At 34.8% G+C, this 27,452-nt stretch overlaps 4 protein-coding genes across 8 annotated transcripts; 3 read left to right on the top strand and 1 right to left on the bottom strand.

Annotated features, from left to right (window-relative positions):
* The first annotated feature begins 326 nt into the window (after nt 1–326).
* On the top strand, nt 327–2,094 carry LOC116415936. Its single transcript, XM_031921609.1, has 3 exons — nt 327–562; nt 649–699; nt 1,910–2,094. The coding sequence occupies exons 1-3, from the start codon at nt 475–477 to the stop codon at nt 2,092–2,094; spliced, it is 324 nt and encodes a 107-aa protein (XP_031777469.1). The 5' UTR covers nt 327–474.
* Nucleotides 2,095–5,450: 3,356 nt separating this feature from the next.
* On the bottom strand, nt 5,451–7,372 carry LOC100680461. 5 transcript variants are annotated; one of them, XR_004345168.1, is made up of 6 exons: nt 6,931–7,371; nt 6,598–6,852; nt 6,340–6,501; nt 6,131–6,270; nt 5,816–6,053; nt 5,451–5,745 (listed from the first exon to the last, which is right to left on the bottom strand). XR_004345168.1 is itself a non-coding variant. In XM_031921570.2 (6 exons), exons 3-6 carry the CDS (start codon nt 6,369–6,371, stop codon nt 5,702–5,704), a joined length of 438 nt encoding a protein of 145 aa, XP_031777430.1. In that variant the 5' UTR covers nt 6,372–6,501; nt 6,573–6,852; nt 6,931–7,369; the 3' UTR covers nt 5,459–5,701. The 5 variants fall into 5 exon arrangements, 3 of the variants coding, with proteins under 3 accessions (XP_031777430.1, XP_031777429.1, XP_031777431.1); XM_031921570.2 differs by having other exon boundaries at nt 5,459–5,745; nt 6,131–6,254; nt 6,573–6,852; nt 6,931–7,369; XR_004345167.1 differs by having other exon boundaries at nt 5,463–5,745; nt 6,573–6,852; nt 6,931–7,370.
* A 7,000-nt stretch (nt 7,373–14,372) lies between these two features.
* On the top strand, nt 14,373–15,602 carry LOC116415914. Its single transcript, XM_031921555.2, has 2 exons — nt 14,373–15,296; nt 15,371–15,602. Exon 1 carries the CDS (start codon nt 14,414–14,416, stop codon nt 14,849–14,851), a length of 438 nt encoding a protein of 145 aa, XP_031777415.1. The 5' UTR covers nt 14,373–14,413; the 3' UTR covers nt 14,852–15,296; nt 15,371–15,602.
* A 6,149-nt stretch (nt 15,603–21,751) lies between these two features.
* LOC116415915 lies at nt 21,752–22,981 on the top strand. The gene is made up of 2 exons (XM_031921556.2): nt 21,752–22,675; nt 22,750–22,981. The coding sequence occupies exon 1, from the start codon at nt 21,793–21,795 to the stop codon at nt 22,228–22,230; it is 438 nt and encodes a 145-aa protein (XP_031777416.1). The 5' UTR covers nt 21,752–21,792; the 3' UTR covers nt 22,231–22,675; nt 22,750–22,981.
* The last annotated feature ends 4,471 nt before the right edge of the window (nt 22,982–27,452 follow it).

The following is a 27,452-nucleotide window of genomic DNA, read 5'->3' as shown; positions in this document are numbered from 1 at the left end:
TGGTAGATAATTACATAGCGGAGGGCACTGATGTCCTAGTTTTTCATAATTTTGCTTTTATTGTTTGTTATAAGCAAATTAGTTACTTTTGTCGTCTGCTATTTTGTGTCGCGAAATCTAGATTTGAATTGACTTTGAGACCCCCTTAAGCGCGCTTTAAAAAACAAAAAATTCATTAAAATAGTATTTCTAAAAAGTTAATCTTTTAATTTGTTTCGTAGAAAATGGGAGGCCCAGATGACAGTAAGAAGAAAGTGGAAGAGTTGGAAAAGAAGTTAGCTGAGGCCATGGAAACCATTGAAAAATTGAAAAGTATTATATTACAGTTATTATGGGGGTCCGAAAGTCGATTCAAATCGATTTTACTCCACAAATAGCAAACGATAAAAGAAACTAATTTGCGTATAATAAATAATAATAACAAAATTATAATAAACCACGACATAGTTGCAATTATGTAGTATAATAACGTTAATGTTATTCAAGGATTTGTTAATAATTAATACTGATATTTCAGAGAAGTTTGCAGAAAAACCTGAAGGCAAAGAGGAGAAGGCTGAATGTAAATATGATTTATCTTATTTTGTTATTTAAAGTAACGTGTATAAATATGTTTTTGTTATAATTAATTTTCATTTATTATTTCAGTAGGTAAAAAACAAGCAGGCAATCTTCCTGATAAGCGTGCTGGACGTCAAGGTATGATTAAATATTAAACTCCTTTCATTATTTAATTAGTTGTATACCCAAGAAATAAGTTCATAAGTGCGGTTCTCAGATCCTGTACCCGACATAAAAATAGTCAATTTTAAAATGAGTTTTTTATGGGCTGGTGGCTACTCTGGGACGTGGTTTAGTTTATTTACAACAAAATATTACCTTTTAACCCGTTTCAAGGCATTCTAAATTGCGTGCCGATCGCCTCGCAATAAGTCTTGCAATCAGCGTTTCGCGGAAGTCTATGAAAAATGTCGGAGCAACGCCATAATCTCAATACTTTTGCGACATCCCACAAAGCAAAAAACATAATCTGGTTATAGCGATCGTTGGAAATATGCATTGAATGTATGAATTGACCTGTAACGTAACGTGCCCCACCTCGTTTGCTCCAATCAAATGAAATATAAGTCTGAATATTGAAACCGAAAAGCGGACTTATGTCATTTTGCCGGCCAGCCACAGAATTGATAAAAGAATTGTCAAGAAATAAATGTATTTATTTAATTCTAAAGGATTGAAATAATCACTACGAGCGAGTGTAATTTTTACAGAGTTTAATAGCCAACGTTTCGAAGGATTCATCCTTCCTCATCAGGGCATCTACAAAAATATTATTTGGCAGTAGTCACAATTTCAAAGAAAAACGCACAGCGACGGAACTTAAACGTGTAACAATCAACATGTCATACCTATAAAAAAACACAGAGAAACTTTGTTGTCACATATGAGTCACAAGTATACGTGTCCAAAAGAGTTACTAAAAATTTAAATAGACAAGTGTTAGAAAGATGACACATTAAAATTTTCAGAAATGCTACACATACACTATCATGACAACACTATCAATAGAATGAATGACAGTCAACTTTCATCTTTCTAACACTTGACTATTAAAATTTTTAGTAACTCTTTTGGACACGTATACTTGTGACTCATATGTGACAACAAAGTTTCTCTGTGCTTTTCTATAGATATGACATGTGCGTTTTTCTTTGAAATTGTGACTAGTGCAAAATAATGTTTTATTAGATGCCCTGATGAGGAAGGATGAATCCTTCGAAACGTTGGCTATTAAATTCTGTAAAAATTACACTCGCTCGTAGTGATTATTTCAATCCTTTATAATTTTAAAAAGATAACGAGCATTAGAGTCTTTGATTAATATGTATTTATTTAATATTTATTGCAGAACGAGGTGGAAAGTGGGTCAGGCGCAGACAATATTATGCTGTCAAAAGGCATGAGCAATGGCTGAACAAAGAAGCAGCAAGAAGACTTCATGAAACTGAAAAGGAACGCATTCGTCAAGAAGAAAGAGGTATTATAGGAGGCACAATTATGCGCATACGTGACATATCCCGCTGGAAAAAGTGAATATAAGTCGATTAGAATTCACTATTTAACTCGATAAGATTTCAATTGGCTTGAATAGTGAATCTTAATTCAATTTTTTTCATTAGAACTTGATAAAACGTGATAAAATACGATAAAAATACGATAAAGCTGATAGGTACAATCTAGATTTGGTAGCAATACAGGAATCGCGGTGGCCAGATGGCGGAGTACTAGCATCGGGTAACTTCACGTACCTGTATGGGGCCGGGAGTGGGGGATCTCTAGGCACCGGATTTCTCGTAAGCAACAGCATCATACATTCGGTTAAAAGTATCAAATCCGTCAATGATAGGCTCTCGTACATCATTATCGAAGGTGAATGGTATAGATATGTATTTATTAATGTACACTGTCCTACGGAGAACAAAGAAGAAGAAGCTAAGGATCTCTATTACGAAACTTTAGAGCAGGTAATCGACCAGTTCGCGTCTTACGACACAAAAATAGTATTAGGCGATTTCAATGCTAAAATAGGTAGGGAGGAAATGTTTAGGCCTACTATAGGTAAGGAAAGCCTGCACGAAGCCAGCAATGATAACGGTATTAAGGTCATAAATTTCGCGGCGGCAAAAGATCTTATAATCAAAACTACGTGTTTTAAGCACAAGAACATACACAAGGCAACGTGGACATCGCCGGACGGGGCCACACAGAACCAAATTGATCATTTCCTCATTGAAAAAAGACGTCATACTAATGTTCTTGACGTAAGGGCTTACAGAGGGACAGATAGCGACTCGGACCACTTCCTAGTAGTAGCCAAATTAAGAGCTAGACTAGTAGCGAATCAAAATAGTAAGCGAGCAAACAAGGTAGAAAGCTTCGATATTGAGAAACTACGAGATAGAACAGAGCGAATTAGGTACCAGATAGAAATTAATAACAGGTTTCAGGCACTTGAAGAAGCAAACACATCGCCGGATGGGAATGACGATCCGAATAGCTTATGGGGGGACATCGAAAAAACGGTAAAAGAGGCCGCGAACAAAGTACTGGGTAAAAAGAAAAAGCCAAAGAGCAAACCATGGTTTGACGAAGAGTGCGAACTCTGGTTTGAAAGGCGCAAAAAGGCTAAATTAGATAGCTTACAAAATAGAAGCGATAGGACCGTAGAAGAGTATTCTAACGTAAGGAAACAGACGAGCGCGATCTACAGAAATAAGAAGCGGGAGTATCAAAAGAATCTTATTAGGAGAATAGAAACTAACAGTAAGGAAAATAACCCCCGCGAAATGTACAGAGGGATTAACGCCATCAGAAAGGGTTTTAGGAGTAGAGCGCAATTGATGAAGGACGAAAACGGGGACCTCGTAACAAATGACAACGAATTACTGTCGCTGTGGAAAAATTAGTTCGATAAATTATTAAACGTGCACGAAAATAGCGAAGAATTAGGGGACGAAATTCACACTGCTGAACCCCACGTGGAGGAACCGAGCTACCAAGAAGTAGAGGCCGCGATTAATAAACTAAAAAACAACAAAGCCGCGGGAAATGACTCTATACCAGCTGAGTTACTCAAATATGGGGGCGTCGAGCTCACTTTCAAAATCTATAAACTAGTATGTGCCATCTGGAAAAATGAAACAATACCCGAAAATTGGAAGGAATCTATCATTATACCGATTTTTAAAAAGGGGGATAAGACAGACTGCAATAACTATAGGGGTATTTCACTTTTAGCAACGTGCTAAAAAGTTCTGTCAAACGTAATACAAGCTAGACTCACTCCATTCGCGGAAGATATAGTAGGAGATTATCAGTGCGGATTTCGGCGCAACAGATCGACGAGCGATCAAATGTTTACCATAAGACAGTTGTTAGAGAAAAAGTGGGAATTTTGCGAAACCATACACCAACTATTTATAGATTTTAAAAAAGCGTACGACTCTATTAAGCGAAGCAAAATGTATCAAATTCTAGTACTCCTCGGTGTACCGAAAAAACTCGTGAGATTAATTCAAATATGTCTGAACGGAAGCACGGGAAAGGTCCGAGTAGGCGGTAATGTATCAGAACCCTTAATGATACGCGATGGTTTAAAACAAGGGGATGGGCTCTCTACGGTGCTGTTCAACTTAACGTTAGAGTATGCCGTTAGAAAAATGCAGGTTAGCCAGATGGGCGCAACGCTTAATGGAACAACGCAGATACTAGGCTACGCAGATGATTTGGATATACTGGGGGATTGTAGGGAAACGGTAGCAAGAAACGCGGAAATCCTCATAAAAGCGATGGAGTATACAGGGTTAGAAGTGAGTGAATCAAAAACAAAGTACATGATTGTGGATAAGCTAGGCATCTGCAGAGGGGAGGAAGATCTCAGCGTTGGGAATTTTACTTTTGAAAAGGTTAGCGAATTCAGGTATCTGGGTACGACCATAAATGATAGACACGAGATTAATGTCGAAATAAATAAGAGACTCCATTCGGGTAGTGCTTGCTTCTACGCCGTGAGTAATTTACTTAAGTCGAGGCTGTTGTCTAAAAACGTTAAAATAAGAATATACAGGACAATAATACTGCCGGTGGTTCTGTACGGGTGCGAAACGTGGGCTCTCACTAAGCAGGCGGACAACCGTTTTAGGGTATTTGAAAATAAAGTCTTGCGAAAAATATACGGGCTGAAGAAAGATGAGGAAACCGGGGAATGGAGGAGACTACACAATGATGAGTTACACAATCTGTACGCGTCACCAAATATTAACAGAATAATAAAATCGCGCAGATTGGGATGGGCAGGGCACGTAGCGAGAATGGGAGACGACCGTACGGCAGCGCGTGTCATGAAGGGCAGGCCGATGGTAACGCGACCTCTAGGTAGACCTAGACGTAGATGGGAGGACAACGTAAAAGCGGATCTAGTAGAAATAGGACGGGTGGGTGTCGATCGGAGAGGTGCATCTTGGGTGGGGTTGACACAAGATAGGGCAGCGTGGAAGGCTTGCGTAGATGAGGCGATGAACTTTCGAGTTCCAAATGCCATGTAAAAAAAAAAAAAATTGTACGGAATATTATACGAAACACTCTTGTAAACAATACAAAAAGGATTTTACACTAAAGGAATAATCATACATCGGTCATTTTACTCACATTCATCGGTATAGGTCAAAATAACAATTAACCGTAACAATTATCCTCTACACTACAATATCTACTGTACATTTGAACAAGATCGTGTTGTGTACTACGATATAAAAGTATAATTTTGTTGTTCGAATCAGCATTTTTTTTAATTCCATTACATCTATACTTATATCACTTCAATTTTTGCAAAAAAAAATAAATAAATAAATAAATAAAGCATACATACATAAACATAGGTAAAATTATACAAAGTTAATTATGCATATTAATATTCTTTTTTTATATTTATAAATTCATCAGCAGTAAATATCTGTACATTTTTATATAGTTACCCTAACTTATAAATCACAACAACTGTATAATAAGTCACATAGTCTACATTTTATGCAGGTACATATTTATCAAATTAAACCCAAGGAGCAATGTAAATGTGGTTGTTATGGCCAAAGTAATCATTGAGCGTGCACTCTGTTGCTGTATCTTGCTTCTTAAGGGAGTCTCACTTGCAGAGTAAAATGAAGGCCTCTGGAAAATTTGTACAATCTGTAAATGAGATATTTATCAGTCAAAATAATAATAAAGAAATTTATAAATTTTCAAACTAAAAAGTTACCTTTGTTGTCCAACACAGGTCTTAACATACAAGTCATTGTTTTGACACAAATTATGGAAGCTTTGTACAATTTCTCGAGTAGAAAGGCAGCAGAAAAGTGCATGGCAGCTTTGAGAGCCTGAATGTCAAACCCTTCTAAATGCTCAAAACATAAATATCCCTTTTCTACATTGCGCTGATCACAGCAGTTATGGACTCCATTGTTTTTGTCAGGAGCCAGAAAAGTTTTATCTAATTCCTAAAAATTAAACTTTATTAAAATCTGCATCGATTAATTTTAAGGATCAGCTTGCTTAGTTAAGAAAATTCCTGCACCATCTTATCCGTTACACAGTAGCCTGAGTTGCTTGCAGAATGCACGTTCTCCAATTTGTTGAATTCTTTACGTAACAGTAATGAATTCTGTGTACTACATCTCCTGTTAAAAGTCCAGAAGGCCCTAATAGAGGAGATTACTGAAATACATTTTCAAGTATGCAATTACTGGTTTATAACAAGAAGATCTAAAGTGTATTACAACTTACCAGTGAGATATCTTTGATGAAGTTACCAGCATTTGTCAAGAAAAATCAGCGTACATCTTCTCTAACTGCTGCCATAGCACGTCCCATCTCATGCACAGCACTGCATAATATTAATGAGAGCACATAGTATCCCATCTCATTGTAAGAAATGGAACCTGGTGACTATTAAATTATTTTTATAACTTTCAAGAACACTAATAGTAGAATGGTAATAAAAATACAATTAAATTTACCATAAGTTCCAATACTTGTTCTTACTTTTGATTTGGCGATGCTGAATTGTACAGCCAAATGTTAAGTGTCACTTTAAAATGACTACTATCGATATTAGAAACAGTAGAATTGTTGAGACCATTCCTGCATTGTACCACAGTGACCGGAATTTTGAACAACTCATGCCCCATCTCATTAATGAGCAATTCAAGGCAGTGGTGAACCATTTTATGCGTATAATAATTGGATTTCCAGACCAAATTTTTTCAACAGAGTCAGATAGGGTAGGTGCATACATGACTGCAATAAATATTTCATATTAAATAAGCAAAATTTACGTCAAAGTAGAAAAATATCCAGCTATACATGCATCCTAACCTAACATCTTCATTTTGGAGCTCTGTGTGAAAGGTAGACTGTTCACTCGCCAGTTTTGTTCAAGTGAGCAATAGCTTCTGTACAAGAGAATAAGTACAGCGATCGTCCAGAACATCTGAAGCAATGAGCTCGACTACTGCAGCACACATTTTACAACTTGGCAATTGGCAAAAAAACAGCAACATCTCCCGTACACCCACAACTGCTGGAATCCCTGCTTTTGTTCGTACATTTTACAACACTACACTATTACAACTATTAGCAGCACGAGAAAGGGTTTGAGCAACAAGTACGAGTATACTGCGAGGATTTCTGCACAGCTGTTTACATGCGCCTAGCAGAACGCACTGCAGAAGAGCGACTCTCGCGCTACGGACTATAGAAATTTATTTTCTACGCGCCGTGGTCTGAAGCTAGCAATTCGGTGCAACTTTCTGCACTTCCGGTTGCCATCCCTGATCCCCGGGCTGGGGCTGCCGTCACAATGTTCCTGATGTTTCGAATACGTAGACCTTAATGCTTGGCATTTATATGATATATTCACATATACCAATAGTGCTCGGTACAGCTTTTCTCACCTATAAACAATAAAGAGGTATTTCATGTATTATTCATAAAAATATAAAAAGAGTTATTTTATCCTAGCTAATAATAAAGATATTCTAATTTTTTTTGTCACAGTGTTGTCTTCAAACTAAAACTGTAGAAAATGACCAATATAATCTCAAAATGTCATTTAGCTGGTTAGCGTTGCCATGGTCCGCTGGAAAAGATGAAACAAATCATTATTTTCATTTCATAAGAATAAATTGAAACAATTTAGAGAGGAATACTCATCTTTTTCTAGTAGTCATAACAAGGCCAAATTTTCAAAAAAAATTGAAACCTTGATATCTCAAGAGCCATAGGGGTTTGCAAGCTGCGCAATGAACTTAGCCAAAACACATAAAATATCTACTTTTTCCCGAAATCTAAATTGCAACACAAAAAAACTCATTTTGTTCAGTTTTCGATTTATTACTGAAAAAATAAGTAGTCAAATCCCTTGAAATTTTAATGGGAAATAGTTTGACAAGATACCCATTGACATGATTTTTTGCGTGAGCTTATGATGTTTAGTTTCAGAGATATGAATTGAAAAAAAAATCATCTTTTTCATTTTATCTGCCGAACAAAGCGGTCGATCCCGAGGGCCAAACGAGGAAAAGTAGGTAATTTTATCCTGTTTTAAATGCATTATAGCTAAATTGTTTGTGAAAATGGGATGATTGAAAAAAACGCAAAATAAAGTTTTTCAAAAATCAAAAAATGAACATTAAGAAAATAGTTGAGAAAATAAGAAATAACTATTTTTGCGAATTCAGAATCCAAAAATATATATGCATGTCAAATTTTATTGATATTGACGGAGTAGTTCCAAAAATATTACGGTATACATACGCACACACACACGCACATCCATACGGACATTCTCTAGAAACACTTAATTTGTACTTCTTACACACCAAAGAGTTTTGACAAAACTCAAAATTTTACTATTACAAAGCTTTCTCTAGGAGGATGCAAAAGTTTATTTTGACATATATAGCTTGTTTCATATTGTTATATTAGAATAGAAGCTACACGGGCCCATTGCAGTGCTCATCTTTGGCGGAGGCAATTTTGGATTTTCAATGGTGCAAGTGTTTCTTATGACCAGAGTTTTGAGCATACCAAGAATCTTAGAAAATTTCTGAAGCTGGTAAGAAATTTTTAGAGAATTTAAACGAATTTATTTATTTATTTATTCATTTATTTATTTAAACAAGCGCTAAGTATTTATATTGGCTAGTTTATAAGCAGCGAGAAATAAAGGTTAACTCGTACAAGTGTATGTTGGGATTTCAGCATATAATCCGGATATTTTGGTTTTAAAATATTTATTTTATTTATGCGTTCGTGTACTTTTCGGTACATATGCGTACATTCGTGTACGTTGAAGTACGTTTGCCCAACAAAATTGTACGCAAACGTACGCGAATGTACTAAAAGGCAACAAAGTTCTGCGAATAATTGCCTTATCGTGCTAATGAATTTTTCTATTCGGATATTTATAGTAGGGAGTCTCTTCGAACCCATTGTTCACTGTCCGTAAAATTCCAAGTGAACAAATGGACCAATTGAGCTCAAACTCAAGCATGCTGTTTAAAAGTACATTATTTATGGTATGCATAAAAGGATTTAATTTAAAATACGTACAAACATTTTTATAAGCATCTTACTGATTTTCTAATTGATGTTTTATACATTTTAGCATATTATTCATGTAACTTTTAACATATTTTAATTTAAATCCCTCTATTCGTACCATAACCAATGTTCTCTTGAACAACATCCTGAAATTGAGCTTATTTGGTCTATCCGTTCGCTTGTAATCTTACGGCGCAGCGCCTGAAATCAAGAAAAGCATAATTAACAGAAAATCAGCATTCAAGTTAATGGTTATAGTTGAAAGCATAACATACATTACTACTTGCCAAATCCTTTGGGACCAAGTTCCAAGTTTTTCGAATATGTAGACCTTAATGCTTGGCATTTATATGATATATTCACATATACCAATAGTGCTCGGTACAGCTTTTCTCACCTATAAACAATAAAGAGGTATTTCGTGTATTCTTCATAAAAATATAAAAAGAGTTATTTTATCCTAGCTAATAATAAAGCTATTCTTTTTTTTTTGTCACTGTGTTGTCTTCAAACTAAAACTGTAGAAAATGACCAATATAATGTCCAAATGTCATTTAGCTGGTTAGCCTTGCCATGGTCCGCTGGAAAGGATGAAACAAATCATTATTTTAATTTCATAAGAATAAATTGAAACAATTTAGAGAAGAATACTCATCCATCTTTTTCTAGTAGTCATAACAAGGCCTTTGTATATATTCGGATGGCTACTTCTCGAACAATCATCAGAATTGACTGCTCAGTTTTTGCTCTTCTTTTGCTGATGGTTGCGCCGATTCTCGTTTTGTCTTCTTCGACCTAACAGGCTTAGAAGATTCAACATTGTTAGGGTACTGGTTTTCTTTGTAGTGCCTGAAGTTGTTGACAGTAGGCCGGGCTTGTTCTTCTTGAATATCAAGCATACTTGGTAAGCCACTGCCAGTGCCAATGCCAGAATCATGTGCTGTGGTATTTTTATCCTCCTGTGGCACTGCACTTACACTCGTGGGCTTCACTATTCTTGGATCCTCAAACAGTCGTTGCACAAATTCCAAGATAATTCCATTCGGCCTAACATCTATGGATAATTGAACTTTGTGCGGATCCTTGTCCTCCTTCGGATCTGTCGGAAAGCTGATTTCATGTAGTACCCAAGGGAGTATTTCTTGCGGAGATCTAGGCATACTTAGCACGCTGCTACTTGTACCAAAGTCATGATCGATTGCCGGGATTTCTTCGTTACGCAACGGTATATCCTGGTGGCTGCTGCAGTCGCAGCTGTAGTGATTCTCATCACAATATTTTGCCAATAAAGCAACAGCTTGTTTGTGACAAAAGACGCATAACTAAGGCGTTGATGCCTCACTGGACGTAGTATCTTGACCTTATATCTTAACCATATAATTTGTGCAAACAAAAAAGGAAAAAAAATAAAAATTTGCCCATTATTGATATGAAAATTGTTGAATAAGTATATAATTATGAATTTAGTAGAACACAGCTACTACATAAAGATTGTTTTTTCAAACAATGGCGGAATTTGCTAAAATGAAAGTATGCATGTACAACATCAGATAACTGTGATTTCTTAATTTTTCAGATGCGTGAATCTGATTTAACAAACATTTAATGCATGCTTTTATTTGGATGCATCGGCATCTCTTTGACCTATGTTTAATGTAACACTGAGAGAAAAGAATCTTTGGCACCAAATTGGCGTCTTAGCAGTTAAGAATTATGTATTTGGGATGTGTCATTGAGTTGTAAGGCACTTAAAGTTTTTACAAAACATGCCTCGAACTTCCGGAATTTACTCTTAAACCGGGAATATTAGGTTTAAAATTATGAATAAAATTATTGTTATGTATAGAGTATCTGCGTTTGTTCGTCAAATTCGGGTTCTATAGCCCTGATCGATTAAATATGATAATTTTTCAATTTTCAAACTAAGGGCTCATTTAACTCATTTACTATTGTTAACAATACTACTTTTATTTAACTCACGCACGTTAAAAATTGCAAAAGTATTTCAATAATACTATTTATTTACTCGGAATTATTAATTATTAAGACGCAGCGACTTTGGGACAAAGATTCTTTTCTCTTGGTGAAGATTGCTTTAGATACTCATTAAGCAATATATAAAAACATTTGTAAAAATAAAACATTAACACAGTTATCATATTTTTGACACATCTAACTATAGATGTTATCAAATATTCATGAACCTGTGCAAGTATTAAGGATAAGTCTTATGCTTTTTGGTATTTATTTGGCTCTTCTTTATACCACCTAGACAGCTCAAACGATTATCAATATAAGTGAAAAAGGATTTATAGCTGCGTAAGCATAATTTAAATCATCATTATTAAACTACAATGTAGCCAAAATCAATTCATTTTTTCGAGTTTTTATTTTAGAAAATAAGGCTTAAAGTTTCAACTAGAATATACATACATGTACATTATTGACGGATTAAAATAAATATACAAACTGAGTGCGATATATTTTATGAGTCTGCGACAAATTTAATACACGCAGCAAAGTTAGTTATAAAACGACCAATTTACCTGTAAATTTACTGCTTCGTGGAACGTAGCAAAAGTATAAAATTATATCAAAACTGTGATCACTGTACTGTCGTGTCCCTACTACCATGTATATCAAATACACATATGTACATTCATTTATTAAAGTACCTATATTCGAACGAAGGCGAGCGAAACGAGGATAAAATCTAAAACCAAGATGCATAAACCTTACTAACCAACCCTGCTAGAGTTGATAAATTATTTGAACGACGCCTTGGGATACGAAGGAAGGCGAGCAAAGCGAAGATGACATCTAAAACAAAAATGCTCAAACCTATTCAACCCACTCTCCCCAAACTCTACGCATCTATTATAGTCTAAGCGCTGAGCACTTTTCGTCAGATTTGAATGGCCAGTAGATTACCAAGGTTTTTTCTATGTATTTTTGCCTTCTGAACACGAATTTCGAGGATAGAATGCCCAAAAGTGGTCAGGTAATTTGTTATTAACAAATTAATTGTTAATATTCAAAATAATTATGTTTTATTTCAAGTATTTCAACCCCAAACACATTCCGAATACTTAATTCTTAACTATAAAGACGCCAACTTGGTGCCAAAGATTCTTTTCTCTCAGTGATATATTAGCAAATTACGCCATTGGTTGAAAAAACAATCTTTATGTTGTAGCTGTGTTCTACTATAAATTCATACTTATATACTTATATAAGTTGTTCAACAATTTTCATATCAATAATGGGCAAATTTTTATTTTTTTATATATTTTTTTTCCTTTTTTGTTTCTACAAATTATATAACTTAACTCTATTGAATCGTTACTCGAAGAATACAAATTATCTCAAACACACTTACAACACTCCTATTTTTCCCGAGAAGAATTCCAAGGAAAAGCCTATCGCCTGGCGTCAAAACTTTCCCTTGTGCTAATCCTTACCGCTATAAAACAATAAAATGACGCTCGAGTCCAAACACCAGGTGCCGCCAGTCTGACCCGACCGTGCGGGCCTTGACTTTCTTACCCTATGTGGTACCTTCCGTAAATCATAATGGACAGGGAAGTGGTCGAAAGGGGACCGACGCGACTGCTCGGCGCCTCCCCACCGGGGTTGCAACAAATTAATTACTTTTTTAATTTGATCAATTTAATAATTAATAATTAAATCTTTTGATTATCAATGATATGACCTATAATTAATAGTTAAAAGAAATGAAAAATCCCATTTGATATAAAAAAGCCGATTCAACGCCCTTGACATATATTGTGTATCAAGTTGATTTGGAATACTAGTGTAAACTATAATAAATATTTCGTTAGTTGAATTTTGACCGTGCTCAATACTACAAGTTTTGCATACTACAAATCATTAACTGAATTTCCTTTGCTTGCAACGTGTGAGAAAATATTTTTTTATGAAATCAAATACTAACAACATAAAGTATAAAAGAAAAAATTGCACGACATATGTTTTTTAAAAGAAATTGGAATAAGTATAGTTAAGAAATTCGTTACAAATCGGATTAGTTACTATCTAATCAAAGAATAAAACGAGATTCACCGAATGCATGCACATACAAACGCACGTATGATCACACATATGCGTACTTACGCAGGCATGCACACACACACAAACACACACACATTAGAGTGACATGTAGTATAAGATATACGTGAATGTGTCTTTTTTAAAATGTTCGCCTTATATTGTTAAATGAAGCGCAGAGTTTTTTCTTTTGAAAAATGCAAATACTACCGATCTTGGAATTTGAATGAGAAACAAATATAAATAATATTTTGTTTTGATATGTTTATTCAAATGTTTACTATTATTAATTTTTTATTTTTTATTATTATTTTGTCCTGTAATTCAGTACCAAATGCATAAAGTTCAAACTACCCTAGTGAATTTCTTTTATGTATAGAAATTTAAATATTGAATTAAAATTCGCCTAGTATTTATTCGTGTAACTATCAGATTCCTCGATTTTCATCCTAGCTTCTCATAGTTTCGAAGCTTATTTATTCGTCAAACTAATGCGACATTTATAAACATATTGAGAAGTACGTCTTGACTCTTTACAGTGGTACGTAGCTTTAAGCATCATCTTTGGAATAGTAAATATTCAAATCAGGTATACGATTTTTATTCTGGAACTTTGTAGAATCTTGACCTCATTACCACCCCCATCCCGCCACCCCCATTTTCCAGAAGTGGAGCAGACGACCATCTTGCCCCACCACCTTCTTAGCTTATAACTAGCCAGCGCCCTGCACAGATCACCCAATACTTCCTAAGAGCTCGAACCGAAATCATCTGCCAGTGACAATACTTTATAGTATTACTAGTTATTGTGAAAGTAAATTTCATAATGGCAGCCGAGCAAGTGAGTTTCCGTAGCTTAATTAATATGTTAAGAAGTGAAAAAGCGACTTACTGGGATAAACCCGCACCAGGAGTCAAGCGAAAAAGGGCCGATGACGCGTACTCTTTTCCAACGGCACGAATGACGGCAGTCAGGAAGTCAAAGGTCAAGATACTACGTCCAGTGAGACATCAACGCCTTAGTTATGCGCCTATTGTCACTAAAGAAGATGTTGCTTTATTGGCAAAATATTGTGATGAGAATCACTACAGCTGCGACTGCAGCAGCCACCAGGATATACCGATGCTTAACGAAGAAATCCCGGCAATCGATCATGGCTTTGGTACAAGTAGCAGCGTGCCAAGTATGCCTAGATCTCCGCAAGACATACTCCCTTGGGTACTACATGAAATCAGCTTTCCGACAGATCCGAAGGAGGACAAGGATCCGCACAAAGTTCAGTTATCCATAGATGTTAGGCCGAATGGCATTATCTTGGAATTTGTGCAACGACTGTTTGAGGATCCAAGATTAGTGAAGCCGACGAGTGTTAGTGCAGTGCCACAGGAGGATGAAAACACCACAGCACATGATTCTGGCATTGGCACTGGCAGTGGCTTACCAAGTATGCTTGATATTCAAGAAGAACAAGCCCGGCCTACTGTCAGCAACTTCAGGCACTACAAAGAAAACCAGGACCCTAACAATGTTGAATCTTCTAAGCCTGTTAGGTCGAAGAAGACAAAACGAGAATCGGCGCAACCATCAGCAAAAGAAGAGCAAAAACTTAGCAGTCAATTCTGATGATTGTTCGAGAAGCAGCCATCCGAATATATACAAAGGCCTTGTTATGACTACTAGAAAAAGATGAGTATTCTTCTCTAAATTGTTTCAATTTATTCTTATGAAATTAAAATAATGATTTGTTTCATCTTTTCCAGCGGACCATGGCAACGCTAACCAGCTAAATGACATTTGGACATTATATTGGTCATTTTCTACAGTTTTAGTTTGAAGACAACACAGTGACAAAAAAGATAAGAATAGCTTTATTATTAGCTAGGATAAAATAACTCTTTTTATATTTTTATGAAGAATACACGAAATACCTCTTTATTGTTTATAGGCGAGAAAAGCTGTACCGAGCACTATTGGTATATGTGCTCTATATCATATAAATGCCAAGCATTAAGGTCTACATATTCGAAAAACTTGGAACTTGGTCCCAAAGGATTTGGCAAGTAGTAATGTATGTTATGCTTTCAACTATAACCATTAACTTGAATGCTGATTTTCTGTTAATTATGCTTTTCTTGATTTCAGGTGCTGCGCCGTAAGATTACAAGCGAACGGATAGACCAAATAAGCTCAATTTCAGGATGTTGTTCAAGAGAACATTGGTTATGGTACGAATAGAGGGATTTAAATTAAAATATGTTAAAAGTTACATGAATAATATGCTAAAATGTATAAAACATCAATTAGAAAATCAGTAAGATGCTTATAAAAATGTTTGTACGTATTTTAAATTAAAATAAATATTTTAAAACCAAAATATCCGGATTATATGCTGAAATCCCAACATACACTTGTACGAGTTAACCTTTATTTCTCGCTGCTTATAAACTAGCCAATATAAATACTTAGCGCTTGTTTAAATAAATAAATGAATAAATACATAAATAAATTCGTTTAAATTCTCAAAAAATTTCCTACCAGCTTCACAAATTTTCTAAGATTCTTGGTATGCTCAAAACTCTGGTCATAAGAAACACTTGCACCATTGAAAATCCAAAATTGCCTCCGCCAAAGATGAGCACTGCAATTGGCCCGTGTAGCTTATATTCTAATATAACAATGTGAAACAAGCTATATATGTCAAAATAAACTTTTGCATCCTCCTAGAGAAAGCTTTGTAATAGTAAAATTTTGAGTTTTGTCAAAACTCTTTGGTGTGTAAGAAGTTCAAATTAAGTGTTTCTAGAGAATGTCCGTATGGATGCGCGCGCGTGTGTGTGTGTGTGTGCGTATACCGTAATATTTTTGGAACTACTCCGTCAATATCAATAAAATTTGACATGCATATATATTTTTGGATTCTGAATTCGGAAAAATAGTTATTTCTTATTTTCTCAACTATTTTCTTAATGTTCATTTTTTGATTTTTGAAAAACTTTATTTTGCGTTTTTTCCAATCATCCCACTTTCACAAACAATTTAGCTATAATGCATTTAAAAGAGGATAAAATAATCTACTTTTCCTCGTTTGGCCCTCGGTATCGACCGCTTTGTTCGTCAGATAAAATGAAACAGATGATTTTTTTTTTCAATTCATATCTCTGAAACTAAACATCATAACCTCACGAAAAAAAATCATGTCGATGGGTAACTTGTCAAACTATATCCCATTAAAATTTCAAGCGATTTGACTACTTATTTTTTCAGTGATAAATCGAAAACTGAACAAAATGAGTTTTTTTGTGTTGCAATTTAGATTTCGGGAAAAAGTAGATATTTTATGTGATTTGGCTAAGTTCATTGCGCAGCTTTCAAACCCATATGGCTCTTGAGATATCAAGGTTTCAATTTTTTTTTGAAAATTTTTTGATTCCTCAGATCTCTAAAGCAATGTAGTCAAATGCTTCAAAATTGTATTTGGTGATTCACCATAAAAAAAGCTATCTGCTACTAAAATTCTAAACGAATTTGTCGAGCGGTTCTCAAGTAAAGAGCTAAAATGTAAAAACCGATTTTTCTCAAAATTTTTGCTTTCTCCAAACAATACTTAATTTATTGGACCTATAAATTTAGTTGGAGGAAGCTACGTGTCAATGAATTGGCAGCGGTTTTTTCATGTTCTACAGGAAATTTGCAAGAAAAAAAGGTAATATGTGTTTTTACTTAAGATGCTACTATTTTGAGTTATAAGCCATTTTAGTTGTTAGAAAAAGCAAAAATTTAGAAAATTTAAATTTTTTGTGTTCTTTTCAAGATATACTGAACTAGCATACTAATTTTGGCCGGGATTTGAAAAATGTTCTCACTATAAATACCTATTCATGACGTTGCCCATTGCACGGCCTGAACATTGCTCTTGCTGCGCTCGAGTGACAATAAATAAAACATTTCAAGCATTTTTTGTTTGCTCTTTTTTCTAATACTTACTGCAATTAAATATACTTATTTGGTATTCCGATCAATAAAATTTTACAAATTACAAATATACTTTTTCGTTTTTAGTGAAATTAATTTTCTCGTTAATGACGATTAGTTATTTAGTTTAGGCCATCAATCAAAGAAATTGACGAAAAACCTAACTACCTTACCCTGCTAGAGTGTAAAAAATTATTTAAAAAACACCTCGGCACATCGAAGCAAGGCGAGCGGAGCAAGGATAAAATCTAAAACCAAAATGCATAAACCTAAATACCCCACGCTCCCCGACTACAATAAATTATTTAAACGACACCTCGGCACATCGAAAGAATGCTAGCAAAGTGAGGATAAAATCTAAAACCAAAATACTCAAACCCTCGTACCCCACTCTTCCGAGTTCTACTCATCTAACATCGGAGGAAGACTCTAGAGGGAAGTTAAAACTAGCGTAAAACTCGGAGTGAGTAGGTTAAAAAGGTTTAAGCATTTTGTTTTACGTTTTAACTTCCCTCTGGAGCCTTCCTTTGATGTTAAATGCATAGAACTTGGGAGTGTTTGAGCATTTTTGTTTTGATCATTAAGCTTTCCTCTAAAGCCTTTCGCCGACGTTGGGTGCGTGTATCTTGGGGTGAGTGAGTTGGAACTGGGTTTCAGCATTTCTGTTTTAACTTTTTAGCCGTTCTCCAGAGCTTCCTTTCATAATATATGCGTAGAACTCGGGGAGACTGGGGTAGAAGGGTTTGAGCATTCTTGTTTTAATTATTTAGCTTTCCTCTAGTGGTTTACTCAGATGTTGGATGTGTAGACCTTAGGCTAAGCGGCTTGAATAGGTTTGAGCTACTTGGTTTTAGATTTTATCCTCGCTTCGCTCGCCTACCTACGATGTGCCGAGTTATCGTTTACATAATTTATTGCAGTCGGGGAGCGTGGGTTAGTTAGGTTTATGCATTTTAGTTCTAGAATTTATCTTCGCTCCGCTCGCCTTCGTTCGAATATAGGTACTTCAAAGAATGAATGTATATACGTGTATTTAATATACACGACAGTACAGTGAGCACAGTTTTGATATAATTTTGTACTTTTGCTACGTTCCACGAAGCAGTAAATTTACAGGTAAATTGGTCGTTTTATAACTAACTTTGCTGCGTGTATTAAATTTGTTGCAGACTCATAAATATATCGTACTCGGTTTGTATATTTATTTTAATCCGTCAATAATGTACATGTATGTATATTGTAGTTGAAACTTTAAGCCTTATTTTCTAAAATAAAAACTCGAAAAAATGAATTGATTTTGGCTACATTGTAGTTTAATAATGATGATTTAAATTATGCTTACGAAGCTATAAATACTTTTTCACTTATATTGATAATCGTTTGAGCTGTCTAGGTGGTATAAAGAAGAGCCAAATAAATACCAAAAAGCATAAGACTTATCCTTAATACTTGCACAGGTTCATGAATATTTGATAACATCTATAGTTAGATGTGTCAAAAATATCATAACTGTGTTAATGTTTTATTTTTACAAATGTTTTTATATATTGCTTAATGAGTATCTAAAGCAATCTTCACCAAGAGAAAAGAATCTTTGTCCCAAAGTCGCTGCGTCTTAATAATGAATAATTCCGAGTAAATAAATAGTATTATTGAAATACTTTTGCAATTTTTAACGTGCGTGAGTTAAATAAAAGTAGTATTGTTAACAATAGTAAATGAGTTAAATGAGCCCTTAGTTTGAAAATTGAAAAATTATCATATTTAATCGATCAGGGCTATAGAACCCGAATTTGACGAACAAACGCAGATACGACTTATAATCTCTATACATAACAATAATTTTATTCATAATTTTAAACCTAATATTCCCGGTTTAAGAGTAAATTCCGGAAGTTCGAGGCATGTTTTGTAAAAACTTTAAGTGCCTTACAACTCAATGACACATCCCAAATACATAATTCTTAACTGCTAAGACGCCAATTTGGTGCCAAAGATTCTTTTCTCTCAGTGTTACATTAAACATAGGTCAAAGAGATGCCGATGCATCCAAATAAAAGCATGCATTAAATGTTTGTTAAGTCCGGTTCACGCATCTGAAAAATTAAGAAACCACAGTTATCTGATGTTGTACATGCATACTTTCATTTTAGCAAATTCCGCCATTGTTTGAAAAAACAATCTTTATGTAGTAGCTGTGTTCTACTAAATTCATAATTATATACTTATTCAACAATTTTCATATCAATAATGGGCAAATTTTCATTTTTTTATATATTTTTTTCCTTTTTTGTTTGCACAAATTATATAACTTATTGAACTATATTGATGACTTATGGTTGCTGACGATGATTTTCATACAATCGTAAACTGATATATATCGTCGATTAATTCTTTGTACTCAATTTCTCAACCATTAGTTTGATAACCAATACTTCTGAATCTGTAATTGAAATGTTAAACATTCTTTAAATATATATATTTTTCATGAAGAACGTATTCGCAGTGATTGGTGAGATAAGCAAAGGTGCGCAATAAAACAGACGCAGATGAACTAAGATGTAGAAGATTATATTGACGGGGAACCGTATTCAAAGTACAAGAGTACGAATTCGTCAATTGATTGCCGCTGCGGTCACCCTCGTCAACGATCGACACCGCCGATAGCCTCCGATCGTCGTCACTCGAAGAACACAAATTATCTCAAACACACTTACAAAACTCCTATTTTTCCCGAGAAGAATTCCAAGGAAAAGCCTATCGCCTGGCGTCAAAACTTTCCCTTGTGCTAATCCTTACCGCTATAAAACAATAAAATGACGCTCGAGTCCAAACACCAGGTGCCGCCAGTCTGACCCGACCGTGCGGGCCTTGACTTTCTTACCCTATGTGGTACCTTCCGTAAATCATAATGGACAGGGAAGTGGTCGAAAGGGGACCGACGCGACTGCTCGGCGCCTCCCCACCGGGGTTGCAACAAATTAATTACTTTTTTAATTTGATCAATTTAATAATTAATAATTAAATCTTTTGATTATCAATGATATGACCTATAATTAATAGTTAAAAGAAATGAAAAATCCCATTTGATATAAAAAAGCCGATTCAACGCCCTTGACATATATTGTGTATCAAGTTGATTTGGAATACTAGTGTAAACTATAATAAATATTTCGTTAGTTGAATTTTGACCGTGCTCAATACTACAAGTTTTGCATACTACAAATCATTAACTGAATTTCCTTTGCTTGCAACGTGTGAGAAAATATTTTTTTATGAAATCAAATACTAACAACATAAAGTATAAAAGAAAAAATTGCACGACATATGTTTTTTAAAAGAAATTGGAATAAGTATAGTTAAGAAATTCGTTACAAATCGGATTAGTTACTATCTAATCAAAGAATAAAACGAGATTCACCGAATGCATGCACATACAAACGCACGTATGATCACACATATGCGTACTTACGCAGGCATGCACACACACACAAACACACACACATTAGAGTGACATGTAGTATAAGATATACGTGAATGTGTCTTTTTTAAAATGTTCGCCTTATATTGTTAAATGAAGCGCAGAGTTTTTTCTTTTGAAAAATGCAAATACTACCGATCTTGGAATTTGAATGAGAAACAAATATAAATAATATTTTGTTTTGATATGTTTATTCAAATGTTTACTATTATTAATTTTTTATTTTTTATTATTATTTTGTCCTGTAATTCAGTACCAAATGCATAAAGTTCAAACTACCCTAGTGAATTTCTTTTATGTATAGAAATTTAAATATTGAATTAAAATTCGCCTAGTATTTATTCGTGTAACTATCAGATTCCTCGATTTTCATCCTAGCTTCTCATAGTTTCGAAGCTTATTTATTCGTCAAACTAATGCGACATTTATAAACATATTGAGAAGTACGTCTTGACTCTTTACAGTGGTACGTAGCTTTAAGCATCATCTTTGGAATAGTAAATATTCAAATCAGGTATACGATTTTTATTCTGGAACTTTGTAGAATCTTGACCTCATTACCACCCCCATCCCGCCACCCCCATTTTCCAGAAGTGGAGCAGACGACCATCTTGCCCCACCACCTTCTTAGCTTATAACTAGCCAGCGCCCTGCACAGATCACCCAATACTTCCTCAGAGCTCGAACCGAAATCATCTGCCAGTGACAATACTTTATAGTATTACTAGTTATTGTGAAAGTAAATTTCATAATGGCAGCCGAGCAAGTGAGTTTCCGTAGCTTAATTAATATGTTAAGAAGTGAAAAAGCGACTTACTGGGATAAACCCGCACCAGGAGTCAAGCGAAAAAGGGCCGATGACGCGTACTCTTTTCCAACGGCACGAATGACGGCAGTCAGGAAGTCAAAGGTCAAGATACTACGTCCAGTGAGACATCAACGCCTTAGTTATGCGCCTATTGTCACTAAAGAAGATGTTGCTTTATTGGCAAAATATTGTGATGAGAATCACTACAGCTGCGACTGCAGCAGCCACCAGGATATACCGATGCTTAACGAAGAAATCCCGGCAATCGATCATGGCTTTGGTACAAGTAGCAGCGTGCCAAGTATGCCTAGATCTCCGCAAGACATACTCCCTTGGGTACTACATGAAATCAGCTTTCCGACAGATCCGAAGGAGGACAAGGATCCGCACAAAGTTCAGTTATCCATAGATGTTAGGCCGAATGGCATTATCTTGGAATTTGTGCAACGACTGTTTGAGGATCCAAGATTAGTGAAGCCGACGAGTGTTAGTGCAGTGCCACAGGAGGATGAAAACACCACAGCACATGATTCTGGCATTGGCACTGGCAGTGGCTTACCAAGTATGCTTGATATTCAAGAAGAACAAGCCCGGCCTACTGTCAGCAACTTCAGGCACTACAAAGAAAACCAGGACCCTAACAATGTTGAATCTTCTAAGCCTGTTAGGTCGAAGAAGACAAAACGAGAATCGGCGCAACCATCAGCAAAAGAAGAGCAAAAACTTAGCAGTCAATTCTGATGATTGTTCGAGAAGCAGCCATCCGAATATATACAAAGGCCTTGTTATGACTACTAGAAAAAGATGAGTATTCTTCTCTAAATTGTTTCAATTTATTCTTATGAAATTAAAATAATGATTTGTTTCATCTTTTCCAGCGGACCATGGCAACGCTAACCAGCTAAATGACATTTGGACATTATATTGGTCATTTTCTACAGTTTTAGTTTGAAGACAACACAGTGACAAAAAAGATAAGAATAGCTTTATTATTAGCTAGGATAAAATAACTCTTTTTATATTTTTATGAAGAATACACGAAATACCTCTTTATTGTTTATAGGCGAGAAAAGCTGTACCGAGCACTATTGGTATATGTGCTCTATATCATATAAATGCCAAGCATTAAGGTCTACATATTCGAAAAACTTGGAACTTGGTCCCAAAGGATTTGGCAAGTAGTAATGTATGTTATGCTTTCAACTATAACCATTAACTTGAATGCTGATTTTCTGTTAATTATGCTTTTCTTGATTTCAGGTGCTGCGCCGTAAGATTACAAGCGAACGGATAGACCAAATAAGCTCAATTTCAGGATGTTGTTCAAGAGAACATTGGTTATGGTACGAATAGAGGGATTTAAATTAAAATATGTTAAAAGTTACATGAATAATATGCTAAAATGTATAAAACATCAATTAGAAAATCAGTAAGATGCTTATAAAAATGTTTGTACGTATTTTAAATTAAAATAAATATTTTAAAACCAAAATATCCGGATTATATGCTGAAATCCCAACATACACTTGTACGAGTTAACCTTTATTTCTCGCTGCTTATAAACTAGCCAATATAAATACTTAGCGCTTGTTTAAATAAATAAATGAATAAATACATAAATAAATTCGTTTAAATTCTCAAAAAATTTCCTACCAGCTTCACAAATTTTCTAAGATTCTTGGTATGCTCAAAACTCTGGTCATAAGAAACACTTGCACCATTGAAAATCCAAAATTGCCTCCGCCAAAGATGAGCACTGCAATTGGCCCGTGTAGCTTATATTCTAATATAACAATGTGAAACAAGCTATATATGTCAAAATAAACTTTTGCATCCTCCTAGAGAAAGCTTTGTAATAGTAAAATTTTGAGTTTTGTCAAAACTCTTTGGTGTGTAAGAAGTTCAAATTAAGTGTTTCTAGAGAATGTCCGTATGGATGCGCGCGCGTGTGTGTGTGTGTGTGCGTATACCGTAATATTTTTGGAACTACTCCGTCAATATCAATAAAATTTGACATGCATATATATTTTTGGATTCTGAATTCGGAAAAATAGTTATTTCTTATTTTCTCAACTATTTTCTTAATGTTCATTTTTTGATTTTTGAAAAACTTTATTTTGCGTTTTTTCCAATCATCCCACTTTCACAAACAATTTAGCTATAATGCATTTAAAAGAGGATAAAATAATCTACTTTTCCTCGTTTGGCCCTCGGTATCGACCGCTTTGTTCGTCAGATAAAATGAAACAGATGATTTTTTTTTTCAATTCATATCTCTGAAACTAAACATCATAACCTCACGAAAAAAAATCATGTCGATGGGTAACTTGTCAAACTATATCCCATTAAAATTTCAAGCGATTTGACTACTTATTTTTTCAGTGATAAATCGAAAACTGAACAAAATGAGTTTTTTTGTGTTGCAATTTAGATTTCGGGAAAAAGTAGATATTTTATGTGATTTGGCTAAGTTCATTGCGCAGCTTTCAAACCCATATGGCTCTTGAGATATCAAGGTTTCAATTTTTTTTTGAAAATTTTTTGATTCCTCAGATCTCTAAAGCAATGTAGTCAAATGCTTCAAAATTGTATTTGGTGATTCACCATAAAAAAAGCTATCTGCTACTAAAATTCTAAACGAATTTGTCGAGCGGTTCTCAAGTAAAGAGCTAAAATGTAAAAACCGATTTTTCTCAAAATTTTTGCTTTCTCCAAACAATACTTAATTTATTGGACCTATAAATTTAGTTGGAGGAAGCTACGTGTCAATGAATTGGCAGCGGTTTTTTCATGTTCTACAGGAAATTTGCAAGAAAAAAAGGTAATATGTGTTTTTACTTAAGATGCTACTATTTTGAGTTATAAGCCATTTTAGTTGTTAGAAAAAGCAAAAATTTAGAAAATTTAAATTTTTTGTGTTCTTTTCAAGATATACTGAACTAGCATACTAATTTTGGCCGGGATTTGAAAAATGTTCTCACTATAAATACCTATTCATGACGTTGCCCATTGCACGGCCTGAACATTGCTCTTGCTGCGCTCGAGTGACAATAAATAAAACATTTCAAGCATTTTTTGTTTGCTCTTTTTTTCTAATACTTACTGCAATTAAATATACTTATTTGGTATTCCGATCAATAAAATTTTACAAATTACAAATATACTTTTTCGTTTTTAGTGAAATTAATTTTCTCGTTAATGACGATTAGTTATTTAGTTTAGGCCATCAATCAAAGAAATTGACGAAAAACCTAACTACCTTACCCTGCTAGAGTGTAAAAAATTATTTAAAAAACACCTCGGCACATCGAAGCAAGGCGAGCGGAGCAAGGATAAAATCTAAAACCAAAATGCATAAACCTAAATACCCCACGCTCCCCGACTACAATAAATTATTTAAACGACACCTCGGCACATCGAAGAATGCTAGCAAAGTGAGGATAAAATCTAAAACCAAAATACTCAAACCCTCGTACCCCACTCTTCCGAGTTCTACTCATCTAACATCGGAGGAAGACTCTAGAGGGAAGTTAAAACTAGCGTAAAACTCGGAGTGAGTAGGTTAAAAAGGTTTAAGCATTTTGTTTTACGTTTTAACTTCCCTCTGGAGCCTTCCTTTGATGTTAAATGCATAGAACTTGGGAGTGTTTGAGCATTTTTGTTTTGATCATTAAGCTTTCCTCTAAAGCCTTTCGCCGACGTTGGGTGCGTGTATCTTGGGGTGAGTGAGTTGGAACTGGGTTTCAGCATTTCTGTTTTAACTTTTTAGCCGTTCTCCAGAGCTTCCTTTCATAATATATGCGTAGAACTCGGGGAGACTGGGGTAGAAGGGTTTGAGCATTCTTGTTTTAATTATTTAGCTTTCCTCTAGTGGTTTACTCAGATGTTGGATGTGTAGACCTTAGGCTAAGCGGCTTGAATAGGTTTGAGCTACTTGGTTTTAGATTTTATCCTCGCTTCGCTCGCCTACCTACGATGTGCCGAGTTATCGTTTACATAATTTATTGCAGTCGGGGAGCGTGGGTTAGTTAGGTTTATGCATTTTAGTTCTAGAATTTATCTTCGCTCCGCTCGCCTTCGTTCGAATATAGGTACTTCAAAGAATGAATGTATATACGTGTATTTAATATACACGACAGTACAGTGAGCACAGTTTTGATATAATTTTGTACTTTTGCTACGTTCCACGAAGCAGTAAATTTACAGGTAAATTGGTCGTTTTATAACTAACTTTGCTGCGTGTATTAAATTTGTTGCAGACTCATAAAATATATCGTACTCGGTTTGTATATTTATTTTAATCCGTCAATAATGTACATGTATGTATATTGTAGTTGAAACTTTAAGCCTTATTTTCTAAAATAAAAACTCGAAAAAATGAATTGATTTTGGCTACATTGTAGTTTAATAATGATGATTTAAATTATGCTTACGCAGCTATAAATACTTTTTCACTTATATTGATAATCGTTTGAGCTGTCTAGGTGGTATAAAGAAGAGCCAAATAAATACCAAAAAGCATAAGACTTATCCTTAATACTTGCACAGGTTCATGAATATTTGATAACATCTATAGTTAGATGTGTCAAAAATATCATAACTGTGTTAATGTTTTATTTTTACAAATGTTTTTATATATTGCTTAATGAGTATCTAAAGCAATCTTCACCAAGAGAAAAGAATCTTTGTCCCAAAGTCGCTGCGTCTTAATAATGAATAATTCCGAGTAAATAAATAGTATTATTGAAATACTTTTGCAATTTTTAACGTGCGTGAGTTAAATAAAAGTAGTATTGTTAACAATAGTAAATGAGTTAAATGAGCCCTTAGTTTGAAAATTGAAAAATTATCATATTTAATCGATCAGGGCTATAGAACCCGAATTTGACGAACAAACGCAGATACGACTTATAATCTCTATACATAACAATAATTTTATTCATAATTTTAAACCTAATATTCCCGGTTTAAGAGTAAATTCCGGAAGTTCGAGGCATGTTTTGTAAAAACTTTAAGTGCCTTACAACTCAATGACACATCCCAAATACATAATTCTTAACTGCTAAGACGCCAATTTGGTGCCAAAGATTCTTTTCTCTCAGTGTTACATTAAACATAGGTCAAAGAGATGCCGATGCATCCAAATAAAAGCATGCATTAAATGTTTGTTAAGTCCGGTTCACGCATCTGAAAAATTAAGAAACCACAGTTATCTGATGTTGTACATGCATACTTTCATTTTAGCAAATTCCGCCATTGTTTGAAAAAACAATCTTTATGTAGTAGCTGTGTTCTACTAAATTCATAATTATATACTTATTCAACAATTTTCATATCAATAATGGGCAAATTTTCATTTTTTTATATATTTTTTTCCTTTTTTGTTTGCACAAATTATATAACTTATTGAACTATATTGATGACTTATGGTTGCTGACGATGATTTTCATACAATCGTAAACTGATATATATCGTCGATTAATTCTTTGTACTCAATTTCTCAACCATTAGTTTGATAACCAATACTTCTGAATCTGTAATTGAAATGTTAAACATTCTTTAAATATATATATTTTTCATGAAGAACGTATTCGCAGTGATTGGTGAGATAAGCAAAGGTGCGCAATAAAACAGACGCAGATGAACTAAGATGTAGAAGATTATATTGACGGGGAACCGTATTCAAAGTACAAGAGTACGAATTCGTCAATTGATTGCCGCTGCGGTCACCCTCGTCAACGATCGACACCGCCGATAGCCTCCGATCGTCGTCACTCGAAGAACACAAATTATCTCAAACACACTTACAAAACTCCTATTTTTCCCGAGAAGAATTCCAAGGAAAAGCCTATCGCCTGGCGTCAAAACTTTCCCTTGTGCTAATCCTTACCGCTATAAAACAATAAAATGACGCTCGAGTCCAAACACCAGGTGCCGCCAGTCTGACCCGACCGTGCGGGCCT

Source organism: Nasonia vitripennis (genome assembly GCF_009193385.2).
Source record: "Nasonia vitripennis strain AsymCx chromosome 1 unlocalized genomic scaffold, Nvit_psr_1.1 chr1_random0013, whole genome shotgun sequence".
NCBI lineage: Eukaryota > Metazoa > Arthropoda > Insecta > Hymenoptera > Pteromalidae > Nasonia > Nasonia vitripennis.
This window is presented reverse-complemented; position numbering and strand designations above follow the sequence as displayed.